General features: G+C 53.1%; 4 protein-coding genes across 4 annotated transcripts; 2 read left to right on the top strand and 2 right to left on the bottom strand.

Moving 5' to 3' along the window:
• Nucleotides 1-992: 992 nt before the first annotated feature.
• EsH8_IV_000464 (uncharacterized protein) lies at nucleotides 993-10,267 on the bottom strand (the record flags this gene model as incomplete). The annotated part of the gene is made up of 7 exons (XM_083265354.1): nucleotides 993-3,444; nucleotides 3,516-7,980; nucleotides 8,033-8,370; nucleotides 8,430-9,812; nucleotides 9,874-9,916; nucleotides 10,111-10,158; nucleotides 10,216-10,267. 7 exons carry the CDS (start codon nucleotides 10,265-10,267, stop codon nucleotides 993-995), a joined length of 8,781 nt encoding a protein of 2,926 aa, XP_083124249.1.
• A 1,057-nt stretch (nucleotides 10,268-11,324) lies between these two features.
• On the top strand, nucleotides 11,325-16,562 carry EsH8_IV_000463 (nucleoporin Nup186/Nup192/Nup205; the record flags this gene model as incomplete). Its single annotated transcript, XM_083265353.1, has 5 exons — nucleotides 11,325-11,514; nucleotides 11,577-12,200; nucleotides 12,253-12,489; nucleotides 12,540-16,438; nucleotides 16,506-16,562. The coding sequence occupies 5 exons, from the start codon at nucleotides 11,325-11,327 to the stop codon at nucleotides 16,560-16,562; spliced, it is 5,007 nt and encodes a 1,668-aa protein (XP_083124248.1).
• An 882-nt stretch (nucleotides 16,563-17,444) lies between these two features.
• On the bottom strand, nucleotides 17,445-18,794 carry EsH8_IV_000462 (uncharacterized protein; the record flags this gene model as incomplete). The annotated part of the gene is made up of 2 exons (XM_083265352.1): nucleotides 17,445-17,632; nucleotides 17,687-18,794. 2 exons carry the CDS (start codon nucleotides 18,792-18,794, stop codon nucleotides 17,445-17,447), a joined length of 1,296 nt encoding a protein of 431 aa, XP_083124247.1.
• A 1,852-nt stretch (nucleotides 18,795-20,646) lies between these two features.
• EsH8_IV_000461 (DNA-directed DNA polymerase gamma MIP1) lies at nucleotides 20,647-24,162 on the top strand (the record flags this gene model as incomplete). The annotated part of the gene is made up of 2 exons (XM_083265351.1): nucleotides 20,647-20,818; nucleotides 20,873-24,162. 2 exons carry the CDS (start codon nucleotides 20,647-20,649, stop codon nucleotides 24,160-24,162), a joined length of 3,462 nt encoding a protein of 1,153 aa, XP_083124246.1.
• Nucleotides 24,163-24,331: the final 169 nt, after the last annotated feature.

The raw sequence follows: 24,331 nt of genomic DNA, 5'->3' as shown, positions 1-24,331 counted from the left end.
TACAAAGCTTCTGCTGTTGTTGAATGGTAGTCTTTTGCCCCAGCACGACGGGGTTTAACAAGATTACCGAGCCTTCCGGTCAAGGGAGTACTTGCTGGTCCCGCCAGTGTAACGTGCGTGCCCAGAACATCTGAGGGCATCATAGAATCTGTTGCTACCCCCAATTTTCATCGGGCTGAGCCGATGAACCCTCCAAGAAGCCAGCGTACTCCTAAAGCAACACAAGATATTTATTAGGTCAAGGCGTTGTTTGTTATCGCAATGTAGCAGGCAAGTCATTCCACCAACTGAGAATAGCCATGCACCACCACCCACAAAATCAAGAAAGCGAAGAGCTTTCAATCTGTCAATCCTCATTGTGTCAGGGCTTGGTGAGTTTACCCTTGTTGAGTTATATTAACCCATGGCGTATCGCACTTGAGTTCTCTGCACAATCCTTTCGCAACAGCTCCCCCACAGGGACACTGAGTCCAGGTTGTTCAAGTATGGTGATTGTACAGCGAGTTCAGAGGAATAGAAAAGACCCGAAAAAGAAGCCTCATTTCAATGACTTCGTCGAAGTTCGGCTTTGCTTACATTTCAATAAAAGAGCTCCTCACTTCGGATTGACTATAGGCGGGCCTGCGATAACAAATGGAAACCGGAGATCCTACTAGTATCTCTTGCCAAGATTTGCGTGAGAAATCCTGAACATTCGCTAAGAACAATGCCATTGTAGCTGCATTCATCTACCTATCAATGTACATGCATGTACTCTGTAAGGCACACCTAGATAGCATTCCCAAGGCCACGCTCTTTTTACGCCAAACCCCGCAGTACAGAAAGACTTAGAAGGCGGTCCTTTATAGCCGCCCTGTGGTATTCTTCATGTCCTCCCGTCCCACAAGTTTCCCCTATCGAACCTTTTCCCCTGTCGATCTTCCATGATGTCCTTGAGTGTCATCACTTAAATGAAGAAGAGAACCAAGGCAAAACAGCTAAAGAGGGAGCGACTATGCATATGCAGCCCAACCCGAGTATAAGACTGCCAGATTGCTTACATCTGTTGCCTGATTAATCAGGTCGTTGACAGTCGCGGTCACGCTTAGCGTCTTTGAAAGCTTCTTTCGCACGACCTCCAATGCCCGATCAGCCTCTGATGGCTCGTTAACCTGCCCTTGTCCCCCCTTTCTACCCTTCCTCTCTCCATCTCCTTCCTCACCATCACCGTCATATTCACCTCCCTGTAGCTTTGCCAAACGGACGGGAGATATAGACCACGAATAGAGAGGATCGTACCGCAAAACATCGAGGATGGTCATGATGGAGTATGTCTCTTCGCGGAGGGCATGGAGCGTGAATTCGCAACAACGACGGAAGACGCCTTCTGTTCCAGTGATGCCCATGCCATCCACAATGTCTCTGGTCAGGCGGAAGGGTACGAGCTCCGGCACGGGAAGAACACGGCCCATTTCGAATGCAACGCCCAGGTCAATGTGCACAACCTCGCCTGTTTTGTTGTCCAGCAAAATATTATGGCCATGTCTGTCCCCAAGCCCTAGGACATGACCAAGCATAGATATTGCTGCAGTTGTGCGTGTGTATGCAAGGCGCTTGACAAACCACTCGTCAGGGTCAACGAAGTGTTCCATGAAGAAGTATTTCATCACAGGGTGAAATCTTTCCGTCACTTTTCGGTAAACATTAATTCGACTTTCCGTCGTCTTTCCCTGCGCATTGGAGATCTCCTTCCTGCATTGAGACCCCTTAAGATCCTTAGGAAAGTACCTCTCATGGGCAGGCATAAGAAACTCGTGCAATGGAATGGTGTTGGGCACGAATTCGATGAGACCTGAAGCCGATGTTAGAGGCAGGACCTTGTACGTCCGGATGCCGAGATTTCTCTGCTGAGTTGAACGATGCAATTTGAGTAGTGAAGAAACTGCCGCGAAGACTTGTTCCATGATGGCGTCTTGACGAAGGTCATCATTGCCGCCCTTGACCAGTTGTCGATATTTCTTTCCATCGGTTCCAACAGCCGTAATGATTTTTGGGGCACTGACGCCAGATGCGATCGACATCTGAGGCTCTAATTTCGAAATGAGTGGGACGTTTGAGTAGTCCATACTCACTGACACCTCGAGCTGCATAGTCGGGGGAGGAATTTGATACTTGATCAGCGCATTTTGTAATGATTGAGCCGAGTGAATGTCCTTCAATGCAATCTTCTGTCCGGCCTTGTACTTGGCAGGGTCTCTGTCGACGGCGAGGCGATGGTAGTAGGAGCTCGTTCGATCAACTGCTTGCCAAATTGTCGCTACTGCCTTGGTCGACTGTAGCAGGGAAGCAACCTTTTCTGTAGCCTTCAGTCTCAGTACCGCTACTTGGTCCTCTTTCCGTGTCTTGACCTTTGTACCGGACCAGATCTGGTACATGCCGTGGTAGGGGTGCTCGACACAGATGGTGTAGACGAGGTTGATTAGAAGCTTCTGGAAAGGAGAATTCGACTGGTCCTGTAGTCTCGACGAAAGCTGGCTCATCAATGCGGCGAATTTCCTCGTTGGAACCTTGTCAAGATGTTTTTTGACAGCATCATTGGTTGCGGCCTCTTCTGAGCGCTCGAGCCATAGAGCAGTAAAGCGCAAGGCGTCATTGTTGTGTTCGTCCGATGCGATAAGGGAGAGCAAGTAGTTCTCAAGACTGAGCCGAACGAACTCGCTCCTTGTCTGCTCAACGCGGCGAAGCTCCTGTTCGTCTAATTGCAACCATTGACGAGCGCGGTTCAGATGTGACTGATATCTTTGTTTTAGTTGAGAATCGCGACTGCTTGAGATGAGACTTTGAAGCTGAGAAACCTCATCGCTTTTGCCCTGCCTCAAGCTTTGCAATCTTGCCAAGTCTTCTAGACTGTCTTGGTTTTGCAATTGTTCATCGCAGAACATGGCGAATTGATGGTAGACATGCCCAGCCTGTTGTCCTTGGCTCTTCCCCTTGAGCTCTTTGAGGGCTGGTTCGAGGTAGTTTTTTTGTATGTGGTGCGGCTTCTCCAATTTCGCAACTGATACCTGATGGCCAATTTTCGACAGTAGGTCCGAACGGCTAACCGGAATGGTCTGCTTCTTGAGAGACGAATCATTATCGATACTCTGGAGCATGCGAATCGACGAAATCATCTCTCCGTGATCCCACAAAGAGTTGGCTGCTTCGATTTTGATAGCAGCGTCGACTTTCATCCCCAGGTCTTCGCAAGGGACAACGAGGTCAGTGAGTGAAGTTGACAGATTAAGTGACTCCTGTGTAGCCTGATGGAAGCGGTATATGCCTGAAGACATCATCATGCAGCGAATCTCAATTTGCCTTGCTTCGGCCGTGGACAGATTGGCATGACTGCGAAGCTTTGGCTGTTGACTCATCAAGCTTAGTGTGGTTTCTCGGCAAGACAGTAGGTGGCTGACGTCTTCGTATCTGTTTTAGGTCAGTCCCGAAGTATTTAAAGAATAATGTTGTAAAGAGAAAGAAGTATCATGACGACGTACCTTCCCCGTCCCATCCACTGACCACGCTGCTCAAACTTTTGGAGCATGCTCTCTAGGTCCGAGAAGTCGCTCACATTCATAACGTCATCCAGCTCTGTTAAAACTGCAAGGGCGCCGAGGTGTTGTCGTAGTTTGGCAGCATTCAAGCCACGGTTGACGAGGTTGCTCATTGTCTGACTGAAGCCATCGTAGATCGCGCCGCGCACAGTAAGCGTATCGGTAGCTTGCTGAACATTCTGGTAAGCTTTGTAGATTGTGACGGAACAGCTATCAGCCGTTGTGGGAGCAGGAAGGTTCCATATTTCCAGCCTACGCGCGGTTTGAAACGTGCTTTCAAGAGAAGCTGCATCGCCATCATGGCTTTGTTGTGTCTGTAGCAAGGAGTGAGAGAGCCCGGCTAAACCCAAAGTGCCGAGAGCTCCCACAAGGCATTGACTGTCCAGCTGCGATGCGGGGTCTCGTCTCCGAATATGGCTATCGTACTGGGCTCCGCGGAAGGCCAAGTTCTTTGAGCCATCTTTTTCGTACTCAAGGCGAGCCAAAACACTGGACAAGTCCGCAGATTGCGGCAAACCATAGTAAGCATCGGGATCATCAATGTTCTCAAAAATCGAGAGAAGGACGTCCGTAGATTCTTCATCGCGAACTGCGGACGATCGTCTCGAAGATCGGGTCGCCTGGGAGGCGGCTATTTCTGTAAAGAGCAGAGCGGTTTTGTACATGCCGCAGTACGAAGCGGCGGACGCAGCAGAACCAAAATCAACCTCGAGCCACGTAGCTCTGTCTGCAATAGACAACTCCTTGGGCAATTTCTGCGTTCTAAGATACAGAATTGTGTTGATCAGGTGTTTCTGGTTAGTCTTCGCGGCACCATCCCTGACCTTCAGCCACTCCTTAGTGGCTTCTGATAGGCTACGCTTGACGAGGTGTTGTTTGTCTAGCTGGCTGTACAAAGCTAGATGGACGATGAAGGGGAAAGAGTCTTGTGCGAATCCTTTCACGTCCCTGAGGATCGGTACCAGCGCGCTGAGTATTATGTATTCGGAGACCGACTGCGCGAGATGAACTGCCAGTTGTTGAATCCATTCAGAACTCTCCACATTGTCGCGAAAGAAAACTTGAGAGTCGGGAATATTCTGCGAGAGAATAAAGTCAGAAGGAGGTGTACGGTAATGCTCCCAAGATGAAGCCAGACAAAGAGATTCGGTCAACGTCCTCTGAGCCGCAACAAGAAGAGCGTCGTCTCCTTGCGATGCCGCCTCCGACACGACTGCCCTTAGGGCTGATTCAGCGAGGCCAGCGATGGTCGAGTCTTTGCTCTGGGTGAGTTGCTGCAGCAGGTTCAGTAACCCTTGCTCAGAGTCATTGGCTCCTGGCGCAAGTCTGCTATATCGCGAGAGTTCGGATTCTTCCAGCAACTCTAATTGAATCTCTCCAGAAGCAGCGAAAGATCTGCCCACAACACGTCCAGCCCAGGCGAGGTATTCATCACTTAGAGCAAGCGCATTGCAACTTTTCCAGACAAGTCCACTATGGCGTAGGGCTTCCTCGTCGTTATCAATGACGTCTTGGCGGCTTGTAGCAGGCACCACGAAGTCTCCGCAAAGCATTCCGAGTGCGAGATCCCGAGCTGCTTCGTTTAGGAGCTTTGATTCGCTCTCACCGTCCTTAAGAATCTCCATGAGCAAAGTGCTCTCATTTGTGCCTTTCTCGGCGTTTCCTGACGATCGAATGTGTGAGGCAGATTGTGTGATTGACCGGAAAGCTTGTCTCTGTTGGTCATCTGCAAAATTGGGCGATTCGTAGCCCGTGAGATATTTACTGAACCATGAGTGGAACTCCTGGGCCTTGCTCATGGTTGCCTTGAACTGACTCTCTTGAGTCGTACTTGACTGACTGGACTCGAGGAAGACCCTCAGCGATGCCAATGTGGAAAGGGCATATCCGGCAAGGAATGACGGGGTCTGTGCAAGATGGTCGCCTCCTTTAGCAATCAGATACCGGCTTACGCCAAGCGCATCATCTGCGCACTCCGAGTCCACGATGAACGGTCGAATGGATGACAGCAACATCTCGAGAGGGTATGCTTCCAGTGCAAGGGGGCCGGCTAGAGCTATTAGCACCCGTACCTTCCGCAGCACTGAGCAAGCATGGAGCGAGCCCAACGCTGGATGAACGGAGTTGAGGAGTCTCCGAGCCACTGATACTACAAGGGCTGGCGTCCAGAGTGCATGAAACTCATATTCCGTCTTGCTGCATAAATGGAACAGCTCTTTCAGAAGGAACTTGGCTCTGAACATGGGCTGTTGGTTGGGCGGTAAACTCGTTGTGGACTGGGAGAAACTCTTCATCTCCTCGAGATTCTCGGCGGCGTATTTTAGGTTTTTGTCCTTTGCGAGGTATTTTTCGATGGGATCTTCTTGATCAAAAAGGTCAAACAACAAGGCCACAATATCTGCAAAGTTGAGATAAATGTGATCTAGAAACGGCTCCCTGCCGAGGAGTTTCCGCACCCAGACCTCACCACCATCGCTCTCGGAGCCGGATGTACTTGTTTCGTGGGCGATTGTATACGCCATGACTTTCGTGAACCCTTGTTTGACTATATCAACCAAAGAGGTCCCGAGCCGTTGGGATAGCGACCGGACACTGTCATAACGCCCTCGCATTATCTCCAAAGCCGTCGTCTCAGCCTGCGCTTCTCGGAGTAGAGCATCCAGACTTGCGAACCCGAAAATCTCAAATGGAATATCTTCGACAGCGTCCAATTCAAGCCACGTGTACAAAAGTTGAGGACTGAAAAGGACAAAAAGCTCGCGGGGAGAAGGTAAGTGGAGAGCTTCCGACACCTTCTCCAAGCATCTTTTTGCATACTTGGTGGACTGCATGATTTTACCCGGCGTCTCAAAGATGTGGTAGGTGCATCGTCTGAGAAGTGTTGGCCAGCGGCAAGCGAGCTGGGACAGCACGAAAAGCCGAAAAGCAATGCCTTCGATGGCTTCTGGATCTGTGGGGAGGCTGTTCAGAACATCCACAAAAATGTCATCGTGCATTTTGAGAACATAAATGCCGAATATTTCTGGCAGCCCAGAACCGATGAAGTATTTGATGGTCAGTGTCCCATCTTGCATGATAGACAATAAAGTCGTCCGACAGGAAGGACCGAGGTCGCTGCCGTACTGCGGATTGATTCGCAACAGCGCGAACAGTAAACTCGCGAGAGCCATCTGCGACTTGGGGGAGAGGCTGTTCTTTGGAAGAGAGGCTGTGACAAAGTAGTTATATAGGTCTCCGACCAAGCTTGACACTTCATGTTTCTCGTCCATCCAGACACGGACGAGGCCTTCCAGAATTCTAAGGCTGGTCGAATGTGCTACTTCACAACACGTATACTCCGATTCACTGATGATATCGCCAAGCCTTTCGACCACTCGCAAGGCATCATCAGGGCCGATGGCCAGGTCAGACGCAAATATTTCGGAGGTCAATGTACTGCACATCAGAAACTTGTCATCGGGCAGGAGCAGTAACTGGTCGAGGAATTCTTGTGGAACAAGACCAACTTGTCCACTATCCCTGTGTATCGACTCGAAAAGGTATGTGCGTTGTATGGTCTCCTGGCAAAATGCTCCTGGATCCAAACTCATGGATATGCTTAGGCGAGGTATGTCGGCGATTTTCGTAGCCACACTTGCTTTGCTTTCCTGGGAATCGAATTCGTCGTCCAGATCCATAAGGTCTTGATGTTGCCCTAGGGAACCCCTTGCGGTATATTCGCGGAAACCCCTTGCCAAAGTCGCTAGAAACCGGAGTAGTGGCGAGTCGTCTTTGGCCATTGCGCTTATACTCGCCGACTGCAAGGGTGGAAGGACGGATCGTACGATCCTGAACATAATATCGAAGAAGATCTGGTTGTCACTCGATTCCAGAGCAGCGTTGAGGCACGTGTCTGAGAGTTTGGCCAGGGTAGACTCAATGTCCCGCGACTGTCCTGAGTTCAGATCGATGAGCTGAGAAACAAGCATTGTGCCAACAGCGTTTGCCGAGAAGAGGCTGTGAAGTCTGTCAGGCGATATTGGCGTGCCGCCTTCTGGCCCTTTCTTGCTCCATGACTCGCAGAGTTCCTGCAACTCCTCGATCTTTGGAAACAAAAGTTCCAACACTAGTTTCTTCGAAGCATGAAAAGTGGCCGAATCGTTTGCTGCGATAGAATCTGAGGACGGGGTCGCTTGGCTGTAACTTGTCATGGCTTTTGCTTTTGAAGTTGGCTCTTCCAAGAGCAGTAAGTATCTCGTTAGAGCCGACGTTTGATTTTGGGCATTCCAGCTTTGGCAAATTGGCCCACCCGAAACAGCCTCTGGCGTTGTGAGAGGCGGAAGTCTTGCGCCGCAACATGCCCGAATCAGATTGACAAGTTCCAGCACTGGGGCATGAATTGAGTAGTGGGAGGCATAGCTTGGGTCGGCTGTTCGCTGTTAGATTTGTGGGCGGTTCCTTCTTGGCTTGAAGGCGCGTACCTGGATTCCACTTCAGAAAGACCCATCGAATGATATGGTGGCTTGTGGATTGACTGGCATTGGGAAGCTTAACATTGCGCAGAGACAACAGATGCAACATTAGTATGATGGAAGAGTCCACCAAAAGAGCCGGGCCGTTCACATCAGCAGCCGTGACAATGCTGTTTACGTCGTCTGAAACAGTGTGATATAAGACAAGATTGATATCAAGGATCGTGTGTAATAAAACACAGGCGGCACGGCTGGTACTGGGAAGGCTGACTGCTCGAGCAGCAATCTGCCATAAATGCTTCCATGAGGCTGCCATGTCGTCAGATTCGATATGACATGGCGCGCAGCTAAGTCATTTTCATGGTCAGTAAGTAGTTAATCGACATTCTATCACCATAGAACTCACCTAGCACAAGCCAGCATAGCCCATGATGACAATTTTGCATCCTTGTTGCTGACGAAAGTTGCGAGATCTGGGAAGAGTTCCGACACCTCTGTCGGAGAGAAAGTATTGAGACACATAAGGAAAGGCACGAGCTGTAAAGAGATTCGTTGCATCGCAGAGTTAGAAGACTTCAGCTTCTCTTGCAATCGACTTGCTGAACCGTGAGTTCTGCGCTTCTTTCGCGGTTGCTCGTCCGGTGACTGTGACCTAATTTGTTTGCGGCTCTTCCAAAGAATTCGTTCCAGAAGGGCCAGATTTTGCACCAAGGCCCATCTTCTCTCGCCCTCCCGATTATGGACACGAAGGCCAAAGATCTCGAGTGTGAAGTAGCTTCGAGGCAGTCTATGAGGTATGAAAGTGAGATCATCCATATCAAGCTGAGACCGAAAGCCACGTCGTGAATACTCGAGCCAGAGAGCTTCGGCGAGATCTTCAACATCTTTCATAACTGTGCCGTTCTCCCCATGGCAACCAAGGTGCTCAAGGTGTAAATGAATGATGAAAATGGTCTTTAGCATCTCATCTCTGACTGAGTTGAGCATCTCATCTTGAGAAACTGTGCGGGGTTGCCACCAATGACTGATTAATGGCACAAGATCTCTGGCCATATTGTTGGCCGCAGAGATGTCGTCTGCTTGGATGCTAGCCAAGAGAATGTTGATCGAGGCAAAGCTCAGCTGTATGATTTGACTCAGTACAAGGTGACGCAGTTGCAGCACTTGGATGAGAGTCCTGGATAGGCATCTGGATCTTTGCCCCAATGGCGCATTGGGTGGAAGGACAAGGAGGTAGACGCAGTGAAGAAGGTCTTGAACGGTGCCGCGATGGATCTGGCCAGGTATTCTTTGACTCGGATTGGTGCTCCTGCCCGTTGAAAACACCATCGATGCCGTTCCCGGTGCCGGAGAGGCACGGGAACCAGAGTCTCGATCTCGGTCGGCATTCTCAAGATAGCGTGATACAGCCTCGGTGCAGAAATCGACACAGGCCAGCCAACCATCAGCACCTAGAGTGGCAAGATGCTCGACGTTGGACTGGTGAGAGAGAAGTGCGACCAGAGACTTGACATAGTCTTTCAGCAGCGGCTCCACGAATGCTTCGTCAGGCCCAGGCCCTGGGAGCGTTTGAGTGATGTGGTCAATGAGGGCAAGAGTAGTTTTTCGTTTAAGTTTTGAAGCCCCATGATTGACAGCTAGGCGGAGGGCTTCAGCACACTTTGTCAGTCTCGAGGCCGCACCGGCAGCGGTCGTTCTTTTTCCACCGAAATAGCTTTGTTTCTCGGCAATAGCACATCTGAATAAGCTGTCGAATATATGATGGTAGTGCTTATCGCCAAGGGCAGACCTACAGATACATATAGACCATCAGCCATCATGAGCAAAAGTAAGGGGGAGAGATAGCCTACAAGCTAAAGGTCTTTCCTTTCTTGTCAAGCAGGAATATTAAGTCTATTGTTCATCAGCGTCTTTGTCTCTGACCGCTGGAATTACCAGCATATCTACATGCAAATTTCGAAAAGATTGGCAATGGCAGAGAGAAGAGGTCGGCGTAGAGAAGACGAGGACGGGGAATGGCAAAGAAATCAGGAATTGGAGTAAGAGAGCGTGAGAGATGGGCCGAGGCCGAGTGAATGAGAACTCACCATCCAAGCCTGATGTGCGTTCCTTGATGTTTCCCTTAGATATCGAGTCTGTATACTGTGTGAGTTTGTGGGAAAACAAGTGTGATCTAGGGTACGTGTACTGACCAAGAGCGTCGTTGACGGTGATTTCACCCGTCTTGATTTTTGGAGGCACCATTCTTACTGACCAAACTTGCCAGCGTCTTTGTCCATGACCCTGCTGTAGGCCTGTGTTTAGCAAGGCTGACTGGAGGAGGTAGGCAAGAAAAGAAGGGGGCGAAGGACGGACACACGAGATACAGATGTGCTGGCGTAGCTAGCTACCTTGAGGGAAGCTGCCTTTAGGTAGGCAGGAACGTGACAGGTAAGACAGCAGAAGTGCTAGGGCGCAGCGGGCGACAGCAGGATTTGATTCGGCACCCGAACAAACGTTTGGTATAAACGTCTGAAACTCTCGGTCTGCCTATTCACGTGGTTGTAGTCAGGGGCGAGTTCAACATGAGCCTGCCTTGAGTGCGTGCCTCAAGCCAACGGAGCTTGGAGCTACCGAGACTGACTGACACTGAGAAGGCTCCACGACGCAACGCGACTAAGAAAATGGTGGCTTAAGATGAGGAAACGCTGTTGAATCTGTTCCCCGACGCGTCAAGTGTTCTCATAAATCTGCAATTGTTGCGCGAGCTGCAAATGGCTGACGTCTTTCTATGGAGTCTTAGAAATCAACCGCATGGTCAGACGCGACAGTTCACAGCCTGTTGGAAATACGATCAATAACAGCTCTCCGTAGCTCCCTCAAGCTCTCTCTTCCTAGCCCGGTCCCTGCCTACCAAAATCTGCGGCAGAAACCCACCACCTTCCTGAAATAGACAAGAGCGAGTACGTACCTTGTTGACTTCGGAGCGGAAAATCAGCACGTCCCGTTGGTTTTCTTGACATGGCAACCAACGACGCAATCGATTGGGTAGGTACAAGCACCCACCACGCGCCTGCAGCAAGGCTCAGTAGTTAACCAGGCTAGGTAGTTAGAAGCCCGGCGCCTGGTGAGGTACAACGCAGAGGAGGTCCACTCTAAAATTCCCAGCATCTCGAAAGTGTCGCCTGGACAGACATCACTATCCAGCCAGCACGAAAATCCGGCCGCTCTCCGCCAACGCGACAGCTTCGCGGGCTTCCTCCCAGCCCATGACACTTTTAGTTCTCGAGGCCATGCAATAGCGCGCCCAATTCCCCCAAAAATGGCCGAACCCACCACCCTCGATGCGCTGCAGGCTTTCCACCGCGACCTGGCTGCCGTTCGCGATGGCCGCCCTGAAGGCGCTGATTCTTTAGACGACCCGATAATCCAATCCATATTCGAACGGGAGCTTGAGAGAATATGGCAGCGACCGCAGAGAGACGAGAAGAGTCGCCAAGCTGTCAAGTCCGGTTGGTTACAGCTCGCCCATAGGTCTAGTAGACTTGGACGCTAACTTGGTATGATGCGCCAGGCAAGATCGTGATCGACGACGAGGAATACTCCATCAACGAGGATTTCCAGAACATTGTTCTCAACCTCGCCGACGAGGCCGAGATCAACGAAATCGAAGCGGCGCGCTACGTCCTCGAAGCAGACGAGGACCCAGCCGCTTTGGGTCGCTCCTTGCTCGAATGCGGATTAATACGAGTCCACCAACAGCGCAAATATGTTCTCGATATTGTCCGGTTGATGCTGGAGATTGACGGCTTGGACGAGGAACGTTTCGAACCCGAGATTCTCAACGGTGTGCAGATGTACCTGTCGGCAACCGTCTTCCAAAACTTGCCCGGCGAAACCGCATCGTCACAAAAGAGGCTGCTGCCGAGGTGCATGTCAGCAATGCAAGACGTCAGGGCATGGCTCCAGAAGATTGCTGACAAGATGGCTGCCGCCGCCGTATTGATCAATGGCAGAGGGGGCCAGGTCCCCGAGGAAATGGAGACGATTGAGTTCTCTCGTGTGAGCCTTTACCAGCAACACGAGCTTCTTGCCATAATTCTCTGTCGCACAATCGAGAAGCGGGAGGCCGAGGTCGGCGATTTCAAAACTTTCCTCCAGCACTTGAGAAATGCCGACAGATACGACGTTCTCCTTGGTATGTACAGCAGGCCCGCACCATTGGTGAATTTCCACTAACGTACTTGAAGCGCACCTATTCCCTGCATTGGGTGCATATATAACACTCTATGGCTCGACGGAAGGTGTATCAAACCTGAGCATGGCGAGAGAACTTCATCCACTGATCTGCCCGCAGGCTGACGAGCACCCTTGGCGCTTGGTATACCTGCAGGCAGCGGTCAAGGCGTGGTGGCTTTCTGAGTACAGCGGGTGGTATCTGGACGACTCGCTTCTTGGTGGCTTGGAAGGCGTTGATTTGGATCAAGGTGAGTCTTATGGCACTGACCTGCGAATCAAGAGGTTAACTTCCCTCCAGAGGATAGACAGAGGTCCAAGCAGTTCCTGGAAGCGCTGAAAGACGGTGCTTTCGACTTCATCCTCTCCATCGCCGCAGACGTTAAGACTCCTGAATGGGTTGATCCATCGAGGATAACAATGCGCAATTGGCTTCAACGCAAGGCGCCACCATTGGTTTTAGACTCGATTCACTTTTCCGACTTTTTCCAGTCATGCCTGATGACCCAACTAGAGGTCTTTGTCGATGCCTTCATATCCAATCTTCCTGACGTCCTGAGGAAGCTTCGAGTGGAAGAGGACGAGCAACGGCAACTTAGCCAGACGCACGAACAAGACCTAGACCTGGAGCGCTTCTTGGTTGTCATTGCTTACGCGTATGAGGGCCGCTCTGATGCTGCGATGAACTTTTGGTCGGACCCGGACAGCAATTTGGCGGGCTTCATCCACTGGGCGTCACGGAGGGCTTCGACACCACTCGTCAGCTCGTTTTGTGAAATGCTACAAGCCATTTCCGGAAACGACGAGTGTGCAACGGCGGCCCACGAGTTCCTCCTGGATGAGGGCCACCATGCATCTGGCAAAATGAGGAGGTCGCAGTCTCTCACCTGGCAGCAAATCTTCCGGGAGCTTGTGTTCTTCTCAAACAAGATCAGGGAGAAGGCAAATACTCCTCAGACTTCGTCGGCGTATCGACCCGGGCGGCCCAGCAGCGACCAGGCTGAAGCCGAACCGGAATCCACGATGATGTTGCAGTCGTACTTGCGACTCATCACAAAGCTTGCATCGGAAAGTGAAACGGCACGGCAGTTCCTTCTGAAGGAGCCCAGCTTCAATCTCGTCGAGATGCTCTTCCAACTTGCCAGCAGCCCTGTCCCTGCAGACCTACGAGCTGGTACCTTCATGGCCCTGCGCGCGTTGATTACGCGAAAAACACAAGAAGAAGCCAGCATCATGTGGCAATGCCTAGAGGCTTGGATGAACGGAGCATATATCCTGACACCAAGCCAACACCGATCACCCCAGAGCTCTCCAGTCGTATCTATGGAAAGTGTTAGTGACGATATATGCCATGGGTTTGACGAGCCTCATGCCTTCGTTCAGCTCCTGATTGCTCTCGTTACACCCCCCGAAGAGAGCAGCTCCCTCAACGATGCTCTGCCGTTTCCCGAGAATCTCGGCTCGGCAAACCGTATGCCTGGCATCGAAATATATGTCGACACCGTGCTGGGCAAGGTCTTTGCCAACAAGGCCAATGAAGTAAACGACATCAACCAGTTGAGAATGCTCCGACTGAGCTGCCTCGAGTTTGCAGCAACTTGCCTGTCAACATTCAACGAAAACCTCATCGTCATCGCGAACGAGACTAATATCCCCATCGATTCTGCGATGGCAGCAACGGACCTGGCAACTTATGTCAAACTGCACCCCTTCGCCCGGGTCATGGAGTGGATGTTTAACGACAAGGTCATTGCCGCTCTCTACCAATCCATTCACCAAGATGCCGTGGATGTGGGCAACGCGGCACCTGACTCCCCAGTCATCCTTGGCATTCTCAGGGCTGTTGATGTCATTTCCAACGTCCTGGATCTCCAAGGGACTTTCCTCGATCTTGTCCGGCCAATTATTAAGATGCAATCCAACCATCGACGGCCTCCCGTGTCGAATGCGGCGTATGCTTCGTTCGAGGACGGCTTGGTTGGCCATCTAGGTCTTGTTGTTGACCTAGGAAGCTACTGCGGTCTCGGCCATCCTGATTTGACCCTGGCCTGTTTGAAACTGCTGGAAAAGTTGACGGCCTCGTTCAAGATGACTTCGGCATGGTCATCCACTCCTGGCCGTAAGAGCCACCGCAACAAAGCCATTGTCGCGCTCGAGGCCAACGGGGAGCATGAAGCCATTTCGCGGTCTCTGGCTGCAGAGCTGATGACGTCGCTTGATCTCGGTCGAGAAGCCGAATCACCCAACTATCTTACCAAATCTTACATTCTCGATTTCCTGTCCAGTTGCTTGGCGGCAAGCCCAAACAAACCGACGATTGCACATCTCCTCATGGGCTTCCAATGCGGCGTTGACACTCTGTCCATCGACCCTGACGGATCTTTCGCCTCCAGAAACTCGCTGTTCCACAGCATGCTAAGGCTTCTGCTGGAAACCCCATTCGGCGATGCCCAAGGCATGCGACAATGGCTCATCTCACTGAAGACTAAATGCATGCGCATCCTGCGGGTCTTGTGGACATCGCCTCTGTCAGCTCCATTTGTCACCGACGAGTTGCGGGATAATGATGTCCTGTTTCACTTCCTCCTGCGCGAAGTGGTCATTCAACCTACGCTGCCTTGGGAAGGACATGAGTCGAGCCTGCCGCAGTTCCCCTTGACTGAGGGTGCGCCGACTTTTATCGACTTCCTCGCTTTGCGCAGCATGAGTTTGGAGTATATCACGATGGAGCTCTGCAGCATATCGCAGAGTCGCATGCCGTCGCTCAAACGTCGGGTATACGAAGCCCTTAATGGCCAGATTGTCGGAGAGAACAACGAGCCTATGCCAATTCCTACAGTATTTGACCTGTACGACTTTTCATTGCCTGACGGCATCTGGGACATGACACTTCCTCCCCTACAGTTCTACAAAGATCTCGATCTTAGGATATGTCTTGAGGAGGATGACCACGGAAACGCGATTTATAACATTGACCGTGCAAAGGAGATCCTGCTCCTGAAGCGCAGCGAAAGTAGAGATGACGGTGTCGTTCTTACGGCGCAGGACTATGTTACCCTGGAACGAGAAGAAGCGGCAATCATTGACTACCTCATCTTCACCAACAGACAAAAGCGGATTGCATCGCAAGGTTTGGGTGTTCTCAAGACATGGACAAGCCTTCTGCTTGTCATGGTTGAGTCGAATGAATTCAAGGGTACTACGGAGGCATCATTCTATTTGCAAGCACTGCAGGCTATTCTGCCTGGTTTGGAAGCGTCAGCATCCGAGCGGCCAGAGGAGGCTATGGAGCTCGCCAAGCTGGCCAGGGTGCTCCTCTTCAAGCTCGACCTGACTTCGAAGCCTTCCCTAGATCGAGAGAGCCAAGCTATTGGCAGTCTCGTCAGCGACAAGCTCTACCAATTATTCCAAATCTGCCTGCAAGCCATTGGCAAATGGGCGGGCTCTTCAGACCTGAGAGCGGTCTACTACAGCATTTGCTACCGCTATCTCACGGGCATGGTGGACCAAGGGCTGCTCGTGGCCGGCCGCCAAAAGACAATCAAGACGATCCAGATCTACGGCGAGAGGTTGATCAATGTTATCTGCGATGATGCTTATGGCAGCGACACCGCATGCCAGACCGCCGCTTTCATCCTCCTCAACGCGTTGGTCAATCTCGGCCGACAAGAGGACGATGCACACATTGTTGAAACGCTTAACCGGCTCAACTTTATCGGCATCCTCGTCGACTCGCTCCGGACCATCTTGCAAGACTGGTCCGAGGTCGTCCGTACGGGCAATGCGGCACAAGAAACCTACCTGGCCACAAAGTTTGCCCTGCTTCTGCAGCTCGCGCAGACCAAGCCCGGTGCCAAGTACATTCTGCACGCGAATCTCTTCCGTTCTGTCGAGGCCTCCGGCCTGTTCGCGGCGGACCCAGAGCTGCAGATCGACCCGACAAATCACGAGGCCTTGGAGAAGCACTATGAGCTTTTGGCCAAGGTCACCCGGGTCGTGGGAGCGGCAATCGTCAGCCGCGGCTCGAGCAACGTCCTCCAGGGACGAAGGTTCCTCACGGAGCACCGCATGCTGGTGACGCATACGCTCAAGCGTAGCGCGGGCATCGGCGCCGTTGAGGGAGAGGGTGTGTTGGAAGAGCGCATCGAGGAGTTGGCCGAGGGCTTCATGATCCTGATTGCCGCTACTGGCTTCTTGGAGGTAAGGAGAAAACCCCGTTTTCCTCACTATTATTGCATTGACCAGGCCCGCTGACCGATATCGACAGTTTGAGAATGAGGTGATGCCGGAGCCAAAGAAACAGGGCCCCGTCTTGTTCACATAAGCCTGGGCAGGAAAATTACGCGGACAAGGAGCCTGTACAAACAAGATGGTGACGAGCAATAATCGGCGGAGGAATACTTACCAAGAAAAAAAACGACGGACCTAAAAGTTAAAAACCCCAGCGTAGATGTCATCCGTGCATAGAACCAGGCGTTCAGGAGAGGGAGGGCCGGAAAGGGGAGGGAAACTGACCGGCGGTCATACCTCGTATCTGCGGGAAGGCATTACCCGGAGAGAGAGAGAGAAAGCATGTATTGAATGACGTACTGTAGAGTTGCGACAAGACGACTCGGACGTAACCCAACGGTGCGAATAAGGTGGTGCATGCATCTCTTCCGAACTGCCGTGACGGCCAGGGCCATGAAGCAACCCCAGGTCTCGCAGCGTCTCTTTCGTGTGTCGAGCTTGGTTTCTGCCGGCTTCGCGCGTTGTCGCCGGCGCCGCTGCCGTCCTCGCCGTTGCCGCCCAATCTCCACTCCTAAGCAGTCACGGCCAAAAAAACAATGAGATCCGATGCAGGCACAAGACGACAACAGAGTACGCGATTCCCGCGTGGCGGGATGTTGTTTCGTCTATGCTACGGCACAGATGCCAGGACCCGGCGCCCTCGCTCTCCCTCGCGCGCGCAATACAAGATGAACGGGTATCACAAAAAACATGGCCAGCTTCCTTTCCCCAAAACGCACTGAAAATGCTCAAAAAAACCTGTCCTATGCGTCCCTCCTCCCTCCATCCCCCTTTCGTGCCTTCGTGTACCGTAACTCGAGTTCCTCCCGCTAAAACAGGCTATGCCCCCCGTCTTGAGTGTTCGAAATGAAATGTTTTCCGCGACGCAGGATTTCGTTGCGGTTTAAGAGTATGTACTTTCCTCATAAGAGCGTATTTATGCCCGCTGTTTCCCTTTTCGGCTTGCCGTCATTAACTTGAGCTCCAAGGGCCAGAACCCCTTGGTCTTGGAAGTGTATTCGCTCCGGTCCTTGGTCTCGACCTTTTGCCTGCATATGGGGCACTTGTTCTTGGTGGCGTCCACGTTCAACGCAGAGTGGAGGCACTCGGAGCAAAATAAATGGCCTAACAGCGCTGTCAGCATGTCAAAGAAGGGTGTATTGCGGTCAATCCACATACCACAGTGCGTGACTGTCAACGCAGTGACATCGTCCATGCAGATGACACACTGGAAGGCCGAGATCTTGATTCTCTTGTCTTCCTTGGGCACTCGCATCTCCTCCGGTACCTCATTCGCGACAGCAAGATCGATGACGTCCCCATCTTTCACCTTTCCCTTGTCGGACTCGTCTTCCTCGTCGCCAAAGATGTCGCTTTCTGTGTTTGGCACGGTTTCTTGTGGGGCGCTGGATGTAATCTGAGTTCGTGTGGCTTGGGTCTGTGATGTGCGCCGCCGTTTGGGGGCAGCGGCTCCCCGCGTGGGTGCAGAGGAAGGGGCGGTCCTCTTTCGCGTCGTAGGGGCCACGACATCGTCTGGCTCGTGGTCGGAGCTGATTATGGTGGAAGCTCTCCGGCGCGTCTGTACTGGCATCGTGTCTTTAGACTCCTCGTCCGAGCTTACGAAAAGCGACTCTTCAACCTCGCTGTCGAGATATGTGGGGTGCGGCGTCGGTCTCTGGGAAGCTACCGTCGCAACGGCACGGTTCTGTGACGAAGTGTTGGTATTACTGGCAGGGCGGTTCGGTCGGAGCGAAGTGCCAGGAGGATGGCGGCCGACTTGGTTTGGGGGACTCGGGACACGATTCGCTTGCTGGGTGCCTGAAGAGGCCTGTGTAAATTGGGGGTATGAAGATGGCGAGGAGAAGTTCCCGTCAATTAGTGCGGAGAGGAAGTCGTCGCTGCCGGGTTCGTGGCCAGGCGTCTGCGGGGCGCCACTCGGTAAAAGCGCAGTCGAGTTAGAATATTCGTAATCCAGGTTGGCGGCAAAGTCGGAGAAAGGAGGCAGAGGGTGTTGGTGTTGTGTGCTGTCTGGAGTCGGTATGCCCCAGAGGTGGTCGAAGTGGACGTCCTGCTGTGGTTGGGTGTGAGTGGCGGCTGGAGGCCCTGAAGCTGGTGCGGGCTCTGGGTCGTCGTCAAGCTCGATGGGAGCCTGGCTGCTGTTGCCTCGTACAGCACCCCGGTCCGCGCCGAGGAAGCTATTCGCCGGGCGACCTGAGGCCGAGGAAGAGGCGGTTCTTGTCGGCTGTGGCAGAGGAGGCGTGGGTAGAAATGGTATGAGGCCTGGCATGGGAGGTAGGAGGAGGCGCGGGTGATTGTCTTTTTGCGTGGGGGAAAGTAAATTGAGTGTTCAGAAACGAAGGTTTTTTGTGATATGCTCGGGACGAAACTCGGTACCGTAAAAAAGAAAATAGTTATTTACCTGGCAAGTCTCCACGAAAGGGAGGGCGAAGCTCGACAAAGGGATCCTTGGCCATATCTATGTGGTGAAGGGCAGGAGTGGGGGGGCCCTGGAAGGCGGGATGACGGTGGGACACCCAGTGTCGTCGGTTCGGGGTTTAGCCCACGGATTCGGGGATTGATGACCAGTGGTTGTGGGCTCTTTTGGGGGGACGGGACGTGGGCAGGGGGCTCCAGCGTCAGTATGGCAGCGGCAAGTGCGGCGGCGCTGGATGGCCGGTCGCCCAGGTCGGTCGTTGGCAACTGGCACTTTTTTTATCGTCCACAGCTTTTCAGTCTCAACTGGCGGCAAGACATGCTCCGATCGATCTTCGCCTCGGATTTGCCAATCGCGTCAGACAGCAACCGCAATGTTCGGGTTGGAAAGGGGCGAGTGGAGAAGAGATGGGACTCGAAAAAGCAAACAGGCAAATTTTGTTGGCTCTGGCTCTGTCTCTGCCGCCGTCTTTGTCTCTGGTGTGCAGTCCGGGCCCCAACGTTGGACGGCTACATGCAGCAAGCGTCACCTGGGTTCGTTCCTTGTTTGCCAGAGGCAGCTCTACTTTGGGCACTGAATTGCGATTAGTCGCCGAGCTGAGCCAGGTCTCAAGCTGGCCGAGACCGGCTCGACAAGCGCGGCACAGATGGCCGCCAGGTCGCCATTTGCACCGGGCATCATGTGTACACAGATAGATACCCGGATCTGGACCGTTCGTGCGCTACGTACTGTAGTCCGTAGTCGCCACACGTGATGAGCGGTAGTTGAGTGTGCGCTTCACCATTCCTACTCTCTGGGGACACGGCGCAGCGCTTCGTGCTAACTGGAGTCGACGACAACCTTACTCACAAGTAGGTTATGGCCAAAGTGATGCAGGGCAGATGAAAACCCCTACCAGTAGGTATTCACCCGTTTGCCGATCCGACTGTCCAGGCAATGGCGGACTCTGGCAGCCAGCTCTCATATGCTTTGGAATAGGACGGATCCTGGATTTTGTTGTCTTATAAATTGCCCAATAAGGCTAAAAACTAACGCCTACTAATAAATGCCTTGCATCATAGTATATGTAAGGTGCATAGCATTCCGATGGAATACCCACCCTACCGGTCCGGAAGTTACTGCCCCACACCGCCGACAGAAGATCGGAGGCTCCGTGTATAGTCAGTCGCCCGGCCGTGGCCTTTATGAGAAATACGAGGCCACATAAGCAGATCTAGCAGCGAACGATTATGCTACAAATAAACATATCGACATGTTTCCGGCAGGGAAGATGGCAACTCGCCGCATGGCTGAATCGGCCTTTTTCCCCCCGGGAACTGTGGCATCAGGCAAATGTTCCTTTCCAGGCGGGCGGAAGACCCTTAAAAGGTGGATACGACCAGGTGAGCAAAGCTTGCCTGGCAGGTAACCCAAAGCTACCGATTGGCTACCAATCCCTGCCCCAAGGACCTACCTACCTTAAAGCTAACGCGCCCCTCTTCTGACCCCTATCGTGACGCCTATCACAGTGGTGACGGCAACTCTCGTTTTTTTCGACATCTCCAGTGTCCCTCTTCATCCATCTTTCGCATCGTCCTCTCTCCCCCCCTCCTGCGCCCGTGCAATCCTCACCGCACATTTGGGGTCATGTCTTGCGACAAAGACTCTGCAAAAACTATATAATATACCCAGTCTGTTGCGCTATGCTGCACGACCGGCCAAAACGATGGTCGAAATTGCAAACCATGTCCTGAGGGGTTCAACTGCGAGCTTCGTCCGCCTAGCCAGACACCATACTTTTCATCGCGTTGCATGGCGCTCCCACGTACGCTGGCAGTCTGCGATCGCTGCAGACGCCTCAACCGAGAGTGCTAACGAGCGACAGCGGAGTTTAGCATGTACGAGCATCTTCTCATCCGGATGCTTGCCTATTCACTCGCTGACGATCACAGTTCCGTCGCAGTCACGTTTCAACGATATCGGTGTCCAGCATCTCAGCGCCCACGTATACGAGCAAATATTCCCCGACGGAAACACCCCGCCGCCGAGAGAGCTTGTAGACCTTGCCAAAGACCACTTGCGCCGACACGATTTACTCGGCAAGAATACCGACAATAGCGACCCCATCGCATTCGAGCTACCCGACCTCCAAGGACGAACCCTAGACGAGCACTTCTACAAGCTTGCCGTCGACTGTGCCGAGCCGTATCTGTCTTTTGCTAAGCAGTTCGCGAGGGCAAGCGCGCCACCGAAGCCGCGAAAATGGGTTCGCCGGAGCGGCTGGACAAAATATTATCCCGATGGCAAGACAGAAGCAGTCGATGCGCCCGACGAGTCCATGCTTTGTTTTGACACCGAAGTCATGTGGAAGCAGAGTTCATTTGCAGTCATGGCTTGCGCCTCAAGCCCGACTGCATGGTATGCGTGGCTGTCTCCTTGGCTCCTGGGCGAGTCCGAGTCCGACCGGCATCTCATTCCGATGGGCGACCCGACAAAGGAGCGCGTAATAGTAGGACATAATATCGGGTACGACAGGGCGAGGATACTGGAAGAGTACGACACGAAGCAAACCCGTAACTCTTTCCTGGATACTATGTCGCTCCATGTGGCTGTAAACGGCATGTGCTCACAGCAGAGACCAACCTGGATGAAGCACAAAAAGAGCCGGGAACTGAGGGACAAAATCGCCAGCCAGACCGACGATGTGCAGTTAGCAGAGCTGCTGGGAAACAGTGCCTTGCGACAAGAAGAGGAGGAGTTATGGGTTGAAAGAAGTTCGGTCAACTCGCTCCGGGACGTGGCCAAGTTCCACCTCGACGTCACCATCGACAAGGCCATCCGCGACGAGATGGGAACACTGGACAGGGCAGAAATTCTAAGTAAACTGGACAACCTGCTCGACTACTGCGCCGCCGATGTCGCCATCACTCACCGGGTGTACCAGATTGTGTTCCCCAACTTTTTGGACACCTGCCCGCATCCCGTCAGCTTTGCAGCGTTGCGGCATCTGTCATCTGTCATCCTTCCCGTAAACAAAACTTGGGATGCGTACATTGCCAACGCCGAGGCCACCTACCGGGAGCTCTCTGACGCAGTGCAGGAGCGCCTGATTGGGTTGACTGAGAGAGCGCTAGCCATCAAGGACGACCCAGAGAAATGGGGCAACGATCCCTGGATGAAGCAGCTGGACTGGTCTGGCCAGGAAATCAAGATGGTCAAGGGCAAAAAGAAGAATGACCCTCCCCGGCCGGCTGCGAGACAGAAGAAGCCCGGCATGCCTCAGTGGTACAAAGACTTGTTCCCAAAGAACGACTCACCGATCAACGTCACGGTGCGGACTCGTATTGCACCCCTGCTGCTCAAGCTTTCGTGGGACAACCATCCGTTGTTCTGGTCGGACAAATACGGCTGGACCTTTCGGGTGCCGATGATCGAAGCAGATAACTACCAAAAAAAGCAGATGGTCGAGTGCGACTTCTCAGACTCTGAGAGTGATGCTGCGCTGCTGGAAGAAGACGGCATCTTTTTCAAGTTACCGCACAAGGACGGGCCTACAGCACGGTGTGTCAACCCGATGGCTAAGGGCTACCTGGCATACTTCGAGAAGGGCACCTTGTCGTCGGAGTATCCGTACGCCAAGAAAGCATTGGAGATGAACGCTTCGTGCTCGTACTGGATTAGTGCTCGCGACCGCATCTCGTCGCAGATGGTTGTCTACGAGGACGACCTCCCCAACAAGGCGCAGCCGTCTCGGAGCAAGGAGGCGAGCTCCAAGAAAAAGAAGGACCCCGAACAGGTTCAAGGCTACATCCTGCCCCAGGTGATACCCATGGGCACCATCACGAGAAGAGCGGTGGAGAACACGTGGCTCACAGCTAGTAACGCGAAGAAGGACCGAGTTGGATCAGAACTCAAATCGATGGTTAAGGCGCCACCCGGCTACAGCTTCGTCGGTGCCGACGTCGACTCGGAGGAGCTCTGGATCGCAAGTTTGGTCGGAGACGCAACTTTCAAACTCCACGGCGGCAACGCCATTGGATTCATGACCCTGGAGGGCACCAAGGCTGCCGGCACCGATCTCCACTCTCGGACAGCTGGCATCCTTGGTATCACGAGAAACGATGCCAAGGTCTTCAACTATGGCCGAATCTACGGCGCCGGGCTCAAGTTTGCCGGTCAACTCCTCAGGCAGTTTAACCCGAACTTGTCTGACAAGGAAACGAACGAGGTCGCCTCCAGGCTGTATGCCAAGACGAAGGGCACCAAGACCAGCAGGTCAGTCCTGAGCAAGCGGCAATTCTGGCGCGGCGGAACCGAGTCATTCGTCTTCAACAAGCTTGAAGAGTTCGCTGCGCAGGAGCGGCCGCGCACGTTCGTTCTCGGGGCCGGTATCACGGAGGCTCTGATGCGCCGCTTCATCAACCAAAACGGCTACCTGACGTCGCGCATCAACTGGGCCATCCAGTCATCGGGCGTGGACTACCTTCACCTCCTGATTGTGGGTATGGACTACCTCACACGGCGTTTCAACATCGAAGCCCGCCTTGCCATCACCGTCCACGACGAGATCCGATACCTCGTCAAGGACCACGACAAGTACCGAGCCGCCATGGCCCTGCAGGTGGCGAACCTCTGGACGAGAGCGATGTTTGCCCAGCAGGTGGGAATCAACGACCTACCACAGTCGGTAGCGTACTTTTCTGCCATCGACATCGACCACGTCCTCCGCAAGGAGGTCGACATGGACTGCGTGACGCCGAGCCACAAGACGCCCATTGCTCCCGGCGAGAGTATTGACATCACCGGCCTGCTCGCGAAGGGTGCCGAGGCCCGCCTCGACCCTTCCATCGTGCCCGACCCCGCGCACGCGCCGAAGCTGGACGGCATCGAGTACACGCCTCGCACGCCGGTCATGGAAACGCTCGAAGACTCGACATCGAGCGATCCCTACTTCCTCAGGGCGCAGATCGCCAACACCGAGATGGAGTTGAGCCAGGTGCTCAAGGACAGGAGGCAGGCGCTCAAGGTGCAGGAGGAGAAGAAGCCGCGCGCGCCGCGGCCCAAGAAGGAGCGCAGCGTGCTGCCGTACCAGTCGGACCCGGTGCTGGTCCCCGTCGAGACCATGACGGTCTCGGACGCGCTCGGCAGAAACAAGTTTGTCCCGCGTTTCGAGAACAAGAACCGGTGGACGTGGCAGAAGGAGAAGGGCATGGGCCGGTCCGGGCCCAGCTCCAGGATATAGCGTGTACGATGAAAAGGGAGGGCCTGTATGATTTTTTGTTGTAAATGCCTAGTCTAGGCGCGATGTGTTTTCTGTTATCTTATCCGCTATGGTGGCTCAAAAGTTAGGGTTCGGGATACACTGGGCTGGGTGAAGGGGGAGGCCATGTCGGTCTTTCATGTCGGAGCAG

The sequence above is a fragment of the Colletotrichum jinshuiense genome, chromosome 4 (assembly GCF_051148585.1).
Source record: "Colletotrichum jinshuiense chromosome 4, complete sequence".
Lineage (NCBI taxonomy): Eukaryota > Fungi > Ascomycota > Sordariomycetes > Glomerellales > Glomerellaceae > Colletotrichum > Colletotrichum jinshuiense.
This window is presented reverse-complemented; position numbering and strand designations above follow the sequence as displayed.